The sequence below is a fragment of the Mercenaria mercenaria genome, chromosome 1, assembly GCF_021730395.1.
Source record: "Mercenaria mercenaria strain notata chromosome 1, MADL_Memer_1, whole genome shotgun sequence".
Taxonomy (NCBI): Eukaryota; Metazoa; Mollusca; class Bivalvia; order Venerida; family Veneridae; genus Mercenaria; species Mercenaria mercenaria.
Genome location: NC_069361.1, coordinates 108800832 through 108813639, shown reverse-complemented (window position 1 = coordinate 108813639; position 12808 = coordinate 108800832). Strand labels below are relative to the sequence as shown.

The following is a 12808-nucleotide window of genomic DNA, read 5'->3' as shown; positions in this document are numbered from 1 at the left end:
CAATTTAAATTCTCTTTCCGATGATACAAAATTTATTGTAGTTTCTCTTTGAGTTTCGAAGATATAAAGTGTTAAAAGTACGGGAATATATATTTTAGGCATAAAATTCTGTTTTGGATTACTTTCACATTGAAATTCATATACAATTTCATTTTGATGTTTGAAAGTTTGATTTATAGTTAATAGACTTATCTTCCGAATCGGAATCGGTAAGTATTTATATAAAAAAAACAACCATCAAACTGAATAACACTACAAAAATAACGGATCATAAAATTTCTGAAAGTGCAAAAAGATCGCCGAGATCGAGACTCGTAACCGACTACAGTATTCTTGTGCTAAAAATTAAAAATTTTAAGATAATATTACGTAATATTTTGATGATCAAACGTCGGTACATCACGGGTGACTTCCGCAGCAATTAACTCTTGGGGTGTCATAAAATATTTGAAAGCCGCGGTCCTTCTGTTTTGATTAACACTTCCCGTTATGTAAGGCCATAAATTCCAAGCCATCGTATACACAAATTGTTGTTTAGGGGAAATCCGCATGTATCACGCGTGACCTTCATGACCTAACACATTTAAAAATACTTTGATGTTAAATGGTTGTTATTTTTAGAACGAGGAAAGCCCGCGAACCGGCCAGTTGCAAGCAGTTTTCTCAGTAATTTTCCATGACGTAGCGTCGTGCACATGTAGGAAAAAACCCCGGTGTCTTTCTTTGCAAAGTACTCGATAAATTTAGATAGTAACCACATGATCTTGTACGTAAATAATGATGACGAAATCCCATATTTTGTGTTAGTAAACATCCGGAATTTGTTTCTTTAGGAAAAGAACGAAAATAAAGCGATTGATTATGAGACACGGGATAAAACGATTCTGTTCAAATGGCCGTTAATCGGTATAATACGTTTCTATCGGGGAACCGATAGACTCGGGTCAATACGTTTCTGTTCGGTAATCGATAGATACGGTGATAAACGTATCCATGTGGGAAAGGGTTAAGACGAGTGGAAAAGCTTTTAGGGAAAAGTGATAACACTTCCTTTTTGTGCCCCCCCCCACATGAGCGGTGGGGGCATATAGATTTGCTCTTGTCCGTCCGTCCTTCCAAGAATGTTGTGTCATGCCTAGCTCCAAAAGTATTTGACGTAGAGTCACAAAACTTTACAGGAATGTTTGTCAGCATGTGAAGTTGTGCACCTGGGGTTTCGCGTCCAGATCATTCAGTTGTGTAGGAGTTATGGCTCCTGACTTTGTAAAAATTGGTCATTTTAGTGGTGTCGCGCCTAGCTCCAAAAGTAGCTCCAGAAGTATTTGACGTAGAGTCACAAAACTTTACAGGAATGTTGGTCAGCATGTGTAGTTGTGCACCTGGGGTTTCGCGTCCTGATTCATTCATATGTGTAGGAGTTATGGCCCCTGACTTAGTAAAGAATTGGTCATTTTAATGTTGTGTCGCGCGTAGCTCTAAAAGTATTTGACCTAGAGTCACCAAAGTTTACAGGAATGTTGGTCAGCATGTGCAGTTGTGCACCTTGGGTTTCGCGTCCGGATTCATTCAGTCGTGTAGGAGTTATGGTCCCTGACTTAGTTAAAAATTGGTCATTTTAATGTTGTGTCGCGCGTAGCTCCAAAAGTATTTGACCTAAAGTCACCAAAGTTTACAGGAATGTTGGTCAGCATGTGCAGTTGTGCACCTGGGGTTTCGCATCCGGATTCATTCAGCCGTGTAGGAGTTATGGCCCCTGACTTAGTTAAAAATTGGTCATTTTAATGTTTTGTTGAGCGTAGCTCCGAAAATATTTTACCTACAGTCATTATTTCACTGCACAAGACCAGACTTCTTGTCCAGACTTACTCAAAAAAAAAAAAAGAAGTTTGTGAAACATGTATGTTAAAATGTACTTTACCTAGAATCATAAAACATTAGAGGATTGTTTTATAGCCTATGAAGTGTTCTCTTTAGGATTTTACTCAGCCAGAGTTATGGCCAACTAAGTGAAAAATACACATAAGGTTCTTAAAAGTTTGTGTTGCAAACATCTTAAAAATTGTTTAACCTGAGTCATTAAACCATGTTACAGTGGCAGGAGGGGGTGGGCACCTGTGTCCTATGGACACACATCTAGTTCACATAAGATACAGTACATTAAAGGAATAGAAGCAAGAATGAATACAGCATTTAAATTGAACTAGTGGTCAGTTCAGTGGAAATTTTGAATAAGGTGTTGGAATGATTACAACATTGGCTGTTCTAAGTGGCAGAAGAAAGCTGCACATCATTATGTCTCCCCCAGGAGACATATTGTTTTTGCCCTGTCCGTCCGTCCGTACATCACACTTCATTTCCGAGCAATAACTGGAGAACCATTTGACCTAGAACCTTCAAACTTCATAGGGTTGTAGGGCTGCTGGAGTAGACAACCCCTATTGTTTTTGGGGTCACTCCGTCAAAGGTCAAGGTCACAGGGGCCTGAACATTGAAAACCATTTCTGATCAATAACTAGAGAACCACTTGACCCAGAATGTTGAAACTTCATAGGATGATTGGCCATGAAGAGTAGATGACCCCTATTGATTTTGGGGTCACTCCGTCAAAGGTCAAGATCACAGGGGCCTGAACATTGAAAACCATTTCCGATCAATAACTAGAGAACCACTTGACCCAGAATGTTGAAACTTCATAGGATGATTGGTCATGAAGAGTAGATGACCCCTATTGAGTTTGGGGTCACTCCGTCAAAGGTCAAGGTCACAGGGGCCTGAACATTGAAAACCATTTCCGATCAATAACTAGAGAACCACTTGACCCAGAATGTTGAAACTTCATAGGATGATTGTTCATGCAGAGTAGATGACCCCTATTGATTTTGGGGTCACTCCATCAAAGGTCAAGGTCACAGGGGCCTGAACATGGAAAACCATTTATGATCAATAACTAGAGAACCACTTGACCCAGAATGTTGAAACTTCATAGGATGATTGTGCATGCAAAGTAGATGACCCCTATCGATTTTGGGGTCACTCCATTAAAGGTCAAGGTCACAGGGGCCTGAACATTGAAAACCATTTCCGGTCAGTAACTTGAGAACCACTTGTCCCAGAATGTTGAATCTTAATAGGATGATTGGTCATGCAGAGTAGATGACCCCTAACGATTTTGGGGTCACTCTGTGAAAGGTCAAGGTCACAGGGGCAGGAACATTGAAAACCATTTCCGGTCAGTAACTTGAGAACCACTTGACCCAGAATGTTGAAACTTCATAGGATGATTGGTCATGCAGAGTAGATGACCCCTAACGATTTTAGGGTCACTCTGTTAAAGGTCAAGGCCACAGGGGCCTGAACATGGAAAACCATTTCCAATCAATAACTTGAGAACCTCTCGACCCAGAATGTTGAAACTTCATAGGATGATTGTTCATGCAGAGTAAATGACCCCTATTGTTTTTGGGGTCACTCCGTTAAAGCTCAAGGTCACAGAGGCCTGAACATTGATAACCAGTTCTGATCAATAACTTGAGAACCACTTGACCCAGAATGTTGAAACTTCATAGGATGATTGAACATGCAGAGGAGATGACCCCTTTTGATTTTGGGGTCAGTCTATTAAAGGTCAAGGACACAGTGGCCTGTTCTTGTAAAATCATTTTTTAGAAATAACTTGAGAATCACTTGACCTACAATGTTGAAACTTAATAGGATGATTGGACATGCAGAGTAGATGACCTCTATTTATTTTGAGGTCACTTGATCAAAGGTCAAGGTCACAGGAGCCTGAACAGTGACTTGAGAACCACTAGGCCAAGAGTGTTGAAATTTAGCGGGATGACTGGACATGCCAAGTAGATGATCCCTATTGCAGCCAACCATCAGTGTCTCTTCGACTTTCGCTCCTGACCCCTATTGACTTCTTGTATAGGACTTTGCATTGGGGGAGACATGCGCTTTTTTACAAAAGCATTTTCTAGTTTTAAGTATGAAAATTGTAAATTTGTTCAGGCATGTGTTATAGAATTACAACTTGCCATTTCAGAACCAGTCAGTGAAATCCCTAAAGTACCCATGCCTCCAATTAAACAGAAAGACGCTTCACAACTTAGAGATACGGTGAGCATGCGTAAAAAATCTAAAACTTTCAGCCAAGGCCAACATTTCTTGGCTTGTACAGATTTTGCTTTTCTAAATTCATCTCGTGATAATAATGTTTCTGACTGCTCACTATATTTAAGTACATTAGGTAAAAAGTTGCTTTCATTTAATACATAGAAATGTAAATTTTCCAAGAATCTGATTCAAGTACAGTTTCAACAATATTTATAAACTTGGACAATTTTTTTAAGCTTCAATAATGTTGAAATACTGTAAACAGTTCTTGTATTTGATTTTAGGGTTTAGATGATCTAAATATGGAGGCAGACACTAAAGACCTGATAAATCGTGAAATCCAGTCTTTCAGAAATCTACACAAGGTAATTAGATTATATATTTATGATTTTTGAATTCTGCTTGAAATCTGCAATAATTTTGCAATCATATATTTTGAAGCTAATAAACCAGTGTACAAATGGCTTTCTTTTAAGTACTGATCTAAAAAACGGCTTTCTTTGGTGCATCTTTGATAAAGGAGCAGAATTTTGAGGTCATTTTACATATCCTCAAAATATTAATGTTTTTACTTTAATGGTGTGGGCCTGGTCATCTTTTAGGGTATCCCATAACAAGTTTTTGGAATAACTAAGCAACTAAGCTTAAATTTATAATTTTAGTTACAGTAACACATCCTGATTAAGAGAAAATGAGCTGCTGTTTAAATGATAATTTTGTTAGCAAATTTCTAATAAAGAATAAGTTCTTTGAGAAATCCTGAAGAATCTATGATCTTTTGGTCTGAAGGAATTCTTCAGATTACATAATTTAAGAAGCAGACTTTGTAATGGATGAGGGTCATGAAGGCACTGTATTGCTTACCTGACCTAGGTCTTATCCGATGTAAGCTAGTATCCAGTTTGAGCTGGATTTCATTACAGCAAACATTCTGACCATGTTTTTATTAATCGAGTAGAATATTAACCCAAGGTTTTCAGTGATTTGACCTAGTGACCTTGTTTCTGACTGAAAATTCATTTATAAAGACAAACAAGCTGATATAATTTCATGATGGTCAAGTGTATTAGGTAGCCTCTAGTATGTAAACAAGATTTCTCAATGAATTGAATTGTAGCCCAGTTTTTTTACCTCAGTTGATTCAGATTTGAATTTATCCTAAATCTTGTCAGGAATGTTAACAAGGTCATTGAATTAACATGGTGATCAAACTTTTCACCTCAGGTTATCCAGTTTTGATCTTGACATAGATTTCATTAAGATAAATATTTTGACAAACTTTCATGAAGATCAGAAAGTGTGACCAAGGATTTTCTAACATTTGGCGTTTTGGTCTATTTTCTATCTCAGGTAACCCATTTTCGAACGTGACCAGCATTCATAGAGACAAACATTCTGACAAGCTCTTACATAAATTTTTTAGAAAATGAGGCATCTTGTGTGTTAAAATGATTTTCAGTTATTTGCCCTTGTGACATTGATTTTGACCGTAGATGACCATATTACGACAGCAAGACTTTATTAAGGGAAACATGCTGATCAGATTCCTTTGAGATGTGGCCAAGATTGTGACCTATTGTTCATGACATGGGGCAGTCGCAATAATTCACCTCAAAAGAAAAAAAGTCACTGAAGAAAGTATAACAGCCATTAGCTGTCAACTTTAAAACACTTTTCTTAAAGTAGATAATTAACATAACAATTTACTATAATCAGTTCACTTATAAGATGACTTTAACTTTATTGCAATGGCATCTTTCTACCCCACAGTTGTTGCTTAACACTCATTGCTGATAAAATTTCATTTCCAGTAAACCCTAAGATTTTTTATATGACATAATTTTGTTTACAAGGAATTGTAGAAAATTCTACAATGTTTCAGTAGTAGAAACGTTTTGCTACTAGCAGATACCTTTTACTGCATATTATTTATTATACAAATCTTGTACAACCATCTAAAACCTCAAGAGCTTTAGAATTGAAATGTTTATTTTATATGATATTACAACTTGTTATATACCAGATTATTTTGTATAAATAAAAAATTGGAAAAAAAAAACATTACAAAGTGTAAAAATTGTGATCTTGAAATTAACAGGCTATTGTATTAATTCGATAAAAACTAGATTCTGTCGAAGCCAAAATCAGGCAAGAGTATGATCTTCGTGAAAAGCTGTTAAATTAAAATGCAAATCGATTCTGGTAAGTGTTCACTAAGATTATGTTAAATAGTTTAGACACAGGTTCAGGAAGACAAGCTCGTTATGCAGGTACAGTTGAACAAAATATTTTGCATAGGGAAGAGTGTCGAGTTTTCATGAATAAAATGCAATTATAGAAAAAAAACAGGCAAAAATAGCAAAACAAATACGTGAAATTTAATACAAGCAGTTAAGGAAAATTCCATTAAAGAGCTAAACAAGTGAAACAGTTTTTAGCTAAAGGTGTTATTTCTTGTTTTGAAATTTTGAAATAAAGAGAAAATAAGAAATAATACTGCTGCAGTTTGTGTGGCAAGCAGTCAATGTTTAATTTTTTTCGTCACATAATGAAACATAACATGAATATAAAAATAAAAGTTAAGTCAGAAAGAAGCTGCTGACTGCACAGATTTGCTGATTTTGATAAAAGTAAGTGCCTCTACCATACTAAGATAGACAATGCCGATATTCAAATGGATTGCAGGCAAGGTTAGTGCCCCTACATACATATTTCCATATATACATAGAGTGGTTTAGTTATATTGTGTGTTATGCTGTTAGAAGGCGTCGTGTGCAGTAGATATTTTTGCTGATGAAAGAAGTACTGTTTTAAAAGAGGAGTTGCTCGATGCCACATGTATGTTACTGTTCTCATATATAGTTGTTTCTAGATTAAATTCTGATAAGAACAGACCATTGATAGTTTTTGGTTGGAATATTTGATCTTTTCATATCTTTACACATAACTTGTGAGACTGTTTTGAAATATCTTTATACATAATTTGTAAAAGAGACGATTTTGAAATATCTTTACACATAATTTTTTGTAGACAGTCATTTTCCACAATTTGTGAAAGGGACAGTTTTGAAATATCTATATTTTAAATGCTGTAACTACAATTAACAGATTTTTAAGCAAATTGCATCTAGGACTGTTCATTCTTCACCAATTGTTTCATGTTAGGGAAGTTGTAAAGTGTTCAGAATAAGTTAGTATGGATAACACTGAAAGTTACTGTTTACTTCCTGTATATTGGAAATTGTGTAACGCATTGCAGGCTCCAGAGATGGTACCTAAAAATTGTATCTTGCTTTTGCTGTAAAGTTGATAGCGTAGTACCCTCAATTTTAAAAGCACTTAATCTTATTGATCTGGATGTGTTCCCAACTGCTTCAAGATCTATAGATTTTAATACAAACTAAAAAGTTTAAAAAATCATCTTTAATTTTAAACAGATTAAAGACAGGTAACCGTATTATTGCATATGGTATGGTTGTAGGAAAGAAAAGGTTATTCATAAGAAGAAGAAAACGTGCACTATATTAATTTTACTTCCCTCAGCATTGCTATAATATAAAAAGATCTAAGACTATTCAAAGGCTCAAAGTATATAAGGAATATCACTAGATGGTTGCACCAAAGTCCTCGGCGAAATATGACCATTTTGTGTCGATTCTTAAGCATCTCTGTCAAAGCAGCAAAACTTGGGTCATCTGTCAAACATTCCCACATTTTCCTCATGATGCTATGTTACAATCTTGTTATTGTGTGATTAGCATTATGTCATTCAGTGTGTTACACTCAATCTGTTGTTGTTGAAAACATATCCTTAGGTACCATCTCTACAAGATTTACAAAAAGTAGCCATTTAAAAAAAAAAAAAAGTTTAATTTCTGAGTATAACCATTTTGCAAATTGTTTATTCTTTCCTAAAAAGAAAAAAGACATCAACAATTAGGAAAATGTGTAGATTTGATGTCTATATCTTTTACCTTCCATATTTTGTATCTCCATTTAGAGCATGTTTCTGGCCTCTGATAAAAGGGTTTGGGTATATTTGGCTTATTTTCAGCAGCTTTATGAGTGAGAGAGGGATATAGTATTGGCATCCTCAGTATAACAGTCCAATAAATGAGGGTAATATCGTTATATAGTGTACCCTAGCTGTGGTAAGTCAGACTATGCATGTTCATGTACTGGATGGTGATCTATCAGTTATTATATGTGTTTTGTAAAGGTTCTCTGCCATTTCTTGTTATATATTGAAAAAGCAACAGATCATGTTGCTTGTAATAAAACATCATGGAGCTGTTTTTGAACATGGGGCAATTTTTGGTTTGATGCACCTTTATGTCTGTTTCTGTAAGTTTCTTTTAACACACTCTAGATATATAATGCTTTAATTGATTTATGAAATGTTTGGGGTTCCAACTGTGCACAGTTTTTTGACTTGACACAAGACTTTTTTGAACAGCATAAAAATTTAATTGTTCTAGAAAAGTACTGTCTTTTGGATTACTAATGTACCCATTTTTTATTCCAAGTCTATGTAGTATGTCAGACACTCAGCAATTTTTCAATGACAATGAAACGATCAAAATTAAATTTCTAGTGTTTAAAATTAATTTTGTGAATATTTTTATACTTGAGTGTCTATCAGAAGTTGTATGTTTCATTACTAGGCAAGAAAGACGTATTATCAGATGATAATTTTCCTAATGCATTCTTCCTTTCACATCATTAAATTACTATTAAAACAGTTTAGGAATTATTATGTGCAATGTGGAAATGGTACAGAACCTTGAATTTTCTTGCTCTATTTTAAATACTTATTTTTCTATGATTGGCAAATTGTTACTTACAATGTTGATGATACAGTCAAACTTTGATATACTTTTGCACAAGTTACCTTTAGATACAATAAAATATGTTTGGTCAGCATTTAAAAGAAAATTTATATGAACAGTTTTTGTTTTTAGTGCACATTTTTTATCAGATAGTAATTTGCTCCCATGATTGGATATCTTTGTACTAGAAGAAATGTACACACTATGCGCACATAAGGTTTGACTGTGTTAAAATCCTACTTGAAACTCCAAAGAGTTTTTAAAGGCTTCTTTCCAAAAACAATGTTTTGGAGACCATTTTTTTTTTTTTTTTTTTTTTTTTTTTGCAAGGGCAGCAACAGAACTTTTTTTTTTAATTCCTGAATTATATATATTTTACAAGTACATTGTTAAACTTATCACGGAAGTACATGAAATATTTGCTTACTGGAAGGAAGCCTTTTCAGAAGGGACTTGGTTTAATTCCACATACAGTGTGCTAGCAATAGAATAATTTGAGTTTTTGCACCTATTTGTTTCAGGACATTGAGGATGTTGAGGCTGAAAAAGAAAGAGAACGTGAACGAGAAAGAGAGAAAGAACGACGTATGGCAGAAGAACGACGTAGGAAGGAAAAAGAGCGAGAGTTGCAGCGTCTTAAAGAATTGGAGATGTATGAAGAGCGAAGGAAAGCTACCAAGAGAAGAGAGAGTAGGAGTAGGTCACGGTCAAGGTCAAGTTCTCGTGGAAGGTCATCCAGAAGGTCACGGTCGAGAGAAAGGGAGAGAGAAAGGGAAAGGTTTGTATGTTTATTTGGTTGTAAGGATTTTGAAAAGAACAGGAAACTGTTCTCAAGACATTTTCCCCCTGACTACAGCTTCCAGATACTTCACCAAGCACACCTGGATATCCACTGTTTTCAGTTACAAGTCAAAGTTTAAGGTTTTCTGGTAATTCATGAAAATAAATGTATTGACTGACAGACTGAAATTTGAATGTGTGTTAAGTAGGAAGGAAAACTTGCAAGCACTTGAGAAAAACACTCGTAATTATAATACCATTATAAAGGTATAGATCTTGTAAACAGACTAGTATTACAAGAGAATTCAGACTGTGATGAGTACCTTTGTCACACTCCTTTATATTGCCATATGACCTATAATTGTGTCAGTATGATGTTTACCCAGAAATATAAATAAAATCTAAGCATATGTATATATTATGTTTCTATATATATTATAGGGATAGAAGAGCTCGAGACAGAGAGCTAGAGGAAGAGGAGGAAGCATATGAAAGAAGAAAAATGGAGAAGAAAATCAGGGAGAAGGAAATAGCTTATCAAGAGGTTGGTTTCCATTTCATGATAGGGTAGCTTTGAAGCTAATTCCAGAGGGAGAGGGAGAGTACTCTAACCATAAGCATATGGGTTACAACTGAGAGATTTGTAACATAGGAAAGAGCTTCTTGATATGTCATCCTGTGAAATAACTGTACCATTATTATGTATTAATTACCATTTGCATATCAAAGGAAATATTTAAGATCGAGTTTTAATTGTATTGAATGTTCCTAAGAAGACATTAATGGTTTACTTTGGTCTTTGTACTTTTACAGAGATTAAAGAACTGGGAAGCCAGAGAAAGGAAAAAGGCAAGAGAATATGAAAAGGAGAGGGAGAGAGAAGACGAAAGAAAAGCTGAAGAGGTAGGTACCTCCCATGCAATTACTACTTTTGATGATAAACCTTTTTGCAATCTTTGCTTTCTGGATACTACTTTAATGCAATATAAGATAAAGACTTGAAACTTAAAATCTACCTTTATCATCATCATCTGCATGTGCGGTAACAATCCCCATAACTCTGATTTGTATTTTTGACCGAATTATGCTCCTTTTATACTTAAATGTTTTACTAACTTCGTTTTCTGGACATAACTTTGTTACTATATAAGATAATTACTTGAAACTCAAAATATATCTTTATCATCATCATCTGCATGTGATGTAACAATCCTAATAACTCAAATTGATGTATTTGATGGAATTATGCCCCTTGGTGTATCTTCCTTTTAAAGTAGAGGTCTCTTATTCAGACATATATTCATTTTACTGTCAAATCCCCGAATAGTGGAGCGCGCTGTCTTACGGACAGCTCTTGTTAATTATTTAAGAAATAAGTCCTGTTTCTTTGAGTCATATGAAGTTATGATGTCTACAACATCACAATTTATGTGATAGAATTGGAGGTGCACTAAAGTCTGAGCAGGTCTAGTGGATTTTAGCAGTTGGTGGACCTGCTGGCAACTGCTGAAAAAAGTTAAGGTCGAGGCCTGGTTTGTGTCAGAGGATGGGAGTCTAGTACTGGTACTTCCCAGGAACGATGGTTAGGAAACTACCTGTCTGTATATGACTGAAAAATTGTTGAGAACGGGCGTAAAACCTGAAACAAACAGAGAGTCTCAACCCTGACAAGACTCGAACCCACGATCTCTGCGTCAGTAGGCAGATGCTCTGTACCATGGGACGTCCTTAGAACCCCAGTTGTGAAACATCACCATGTTTTAGGTGTCAGAATACTGTTTTAGAATATAAATAATGGTAAAATGCACCTAATGGTGAAATAAGTACCGTAGGTTGAATTCAACAACACATCAATGCAATTACTTTGTCATACAAGTCAAGAAATTATGTTTGATATCTTTTCTTGACATTATATTCGTAAAATGAATTTATTTACATAGTTATTGACATGCTAAAATTACAAATGAAAACATCTTGACTGCAAAATTCTCACAGATCCAATAATTAAAATTCTGTGGGTGGGCGTATCAAAGCAATAAAAATTCTGTTTGTGGTCCCCCAAAAACAATTAAAATTCTATAGGTGGTCCCCTAAAAATTGGAGCTCGTTCCTACCCCCCCCCCCCCCCCCCCCCCCCCCCCAGGCCTTTTTTGCTGGAACAGCCCTAACATAACTTGTGTAAAAATGTTCTTGGAAAGGACTTATTACAGACGTAGGCGTGTATTGTATAATAAAGTAACAATTAGTATACCAGATTCTTGTATGAATGAGTGATGCGCTTAAAAATGCAAAATCTGAATGATTGAAATTTGTATCCTTGTTTAGTTGTTAACATTTCAAAGTTTTTGGTTTGTGTCAGCCTCATATCATAGTCTTTTAAAACTGAATCAACTTTATCCTTGAAATTGCATTTATAGAATGTTAGAATTTTGCATCTACAGAAGCTGTTAAAATTAGTGTTAGTAACACATATGAGCATGTTAAACACTGTGTATTTTGGAGGCAAAACTATAGTCATTAGTTATTGTAAGGTATTATTCTAGAAGTCTTAACTTAATGGAGGCCATTGTGAATATGTTCTGCTGCTGTTTTTCAGTTGCGGGAAGCAAGGAGGTTACGAGAATTCTTGGAAGATTACGATGATGAACGAGATGATCCAAAGTTTTACAAGTAAGTGAACTGGAAGTATAGGATTAAGTATAAACACTTAACCAGATAGAGGCTGTGAAGCAAAATCTTTAGCATTTAGAAACCAGAAAGAGAGCAAGCATATTGCCTATATCCACATTTTCTAATGCTGAAGAGTCAGCTTCATGGCCTATGTTGCACTTTGTGTTTTCCCCACTTTTAAAATGCAGCTCTGTCTAGGTCTGACAGGCTGTAAATAACACACATCGTGGATATTGTACATTTAACATTGACTGGAAAAACTTACAAAAATTTTGAAAATATTTGATAGTAATTATAGTGATTATTTGAAAAAGTTTAGTAAACACAAAAACTAGCTAAAAGAAGAATAAACATTAGAAAAATAGTTAATATAGAACTTTGTTAGTGTTAAGGCAAGTTACTTATGTACTCGA

The 12808-nt window shown here is 35.2% G+C and overlaps 1 protein-coding gene across 2 annotated transcripts in view; it reads left to right on the top strand.

The window, feature by feature from the left end:
• The window catches only part of LOC123527040 (RNA-binding protein 25-like), a 217220-nt gene that overhangs the window by 16764 nt on the left and 187648 nt on the right, over positions 1-12808 (top strand). For both annotated transcript variants that reach the window (XM_053520231.1, XM_045306300.2), the window contains exons 9-14: positions 4046-4119; positions 4401-4481; positions 9467-9723; positions 10167-10269; positions 10539-10628; positions 12322-12395. In XM_053520231.1, the coding sequence (XP_053376206.1) occupies positions 4046-4119; positions 4401-4481; positions 9467-9723; positions 10167-10269; positions 10539-10628; positions 12322-12395 (679 nt within the window). The remainder of the gene's footprint in view (positions 1-4045; positions 4120-4400; positions 4482-9466; positions 9724-10166; positions 10270-10538; positions 10629-12321; positions 12396-12808) is intronic.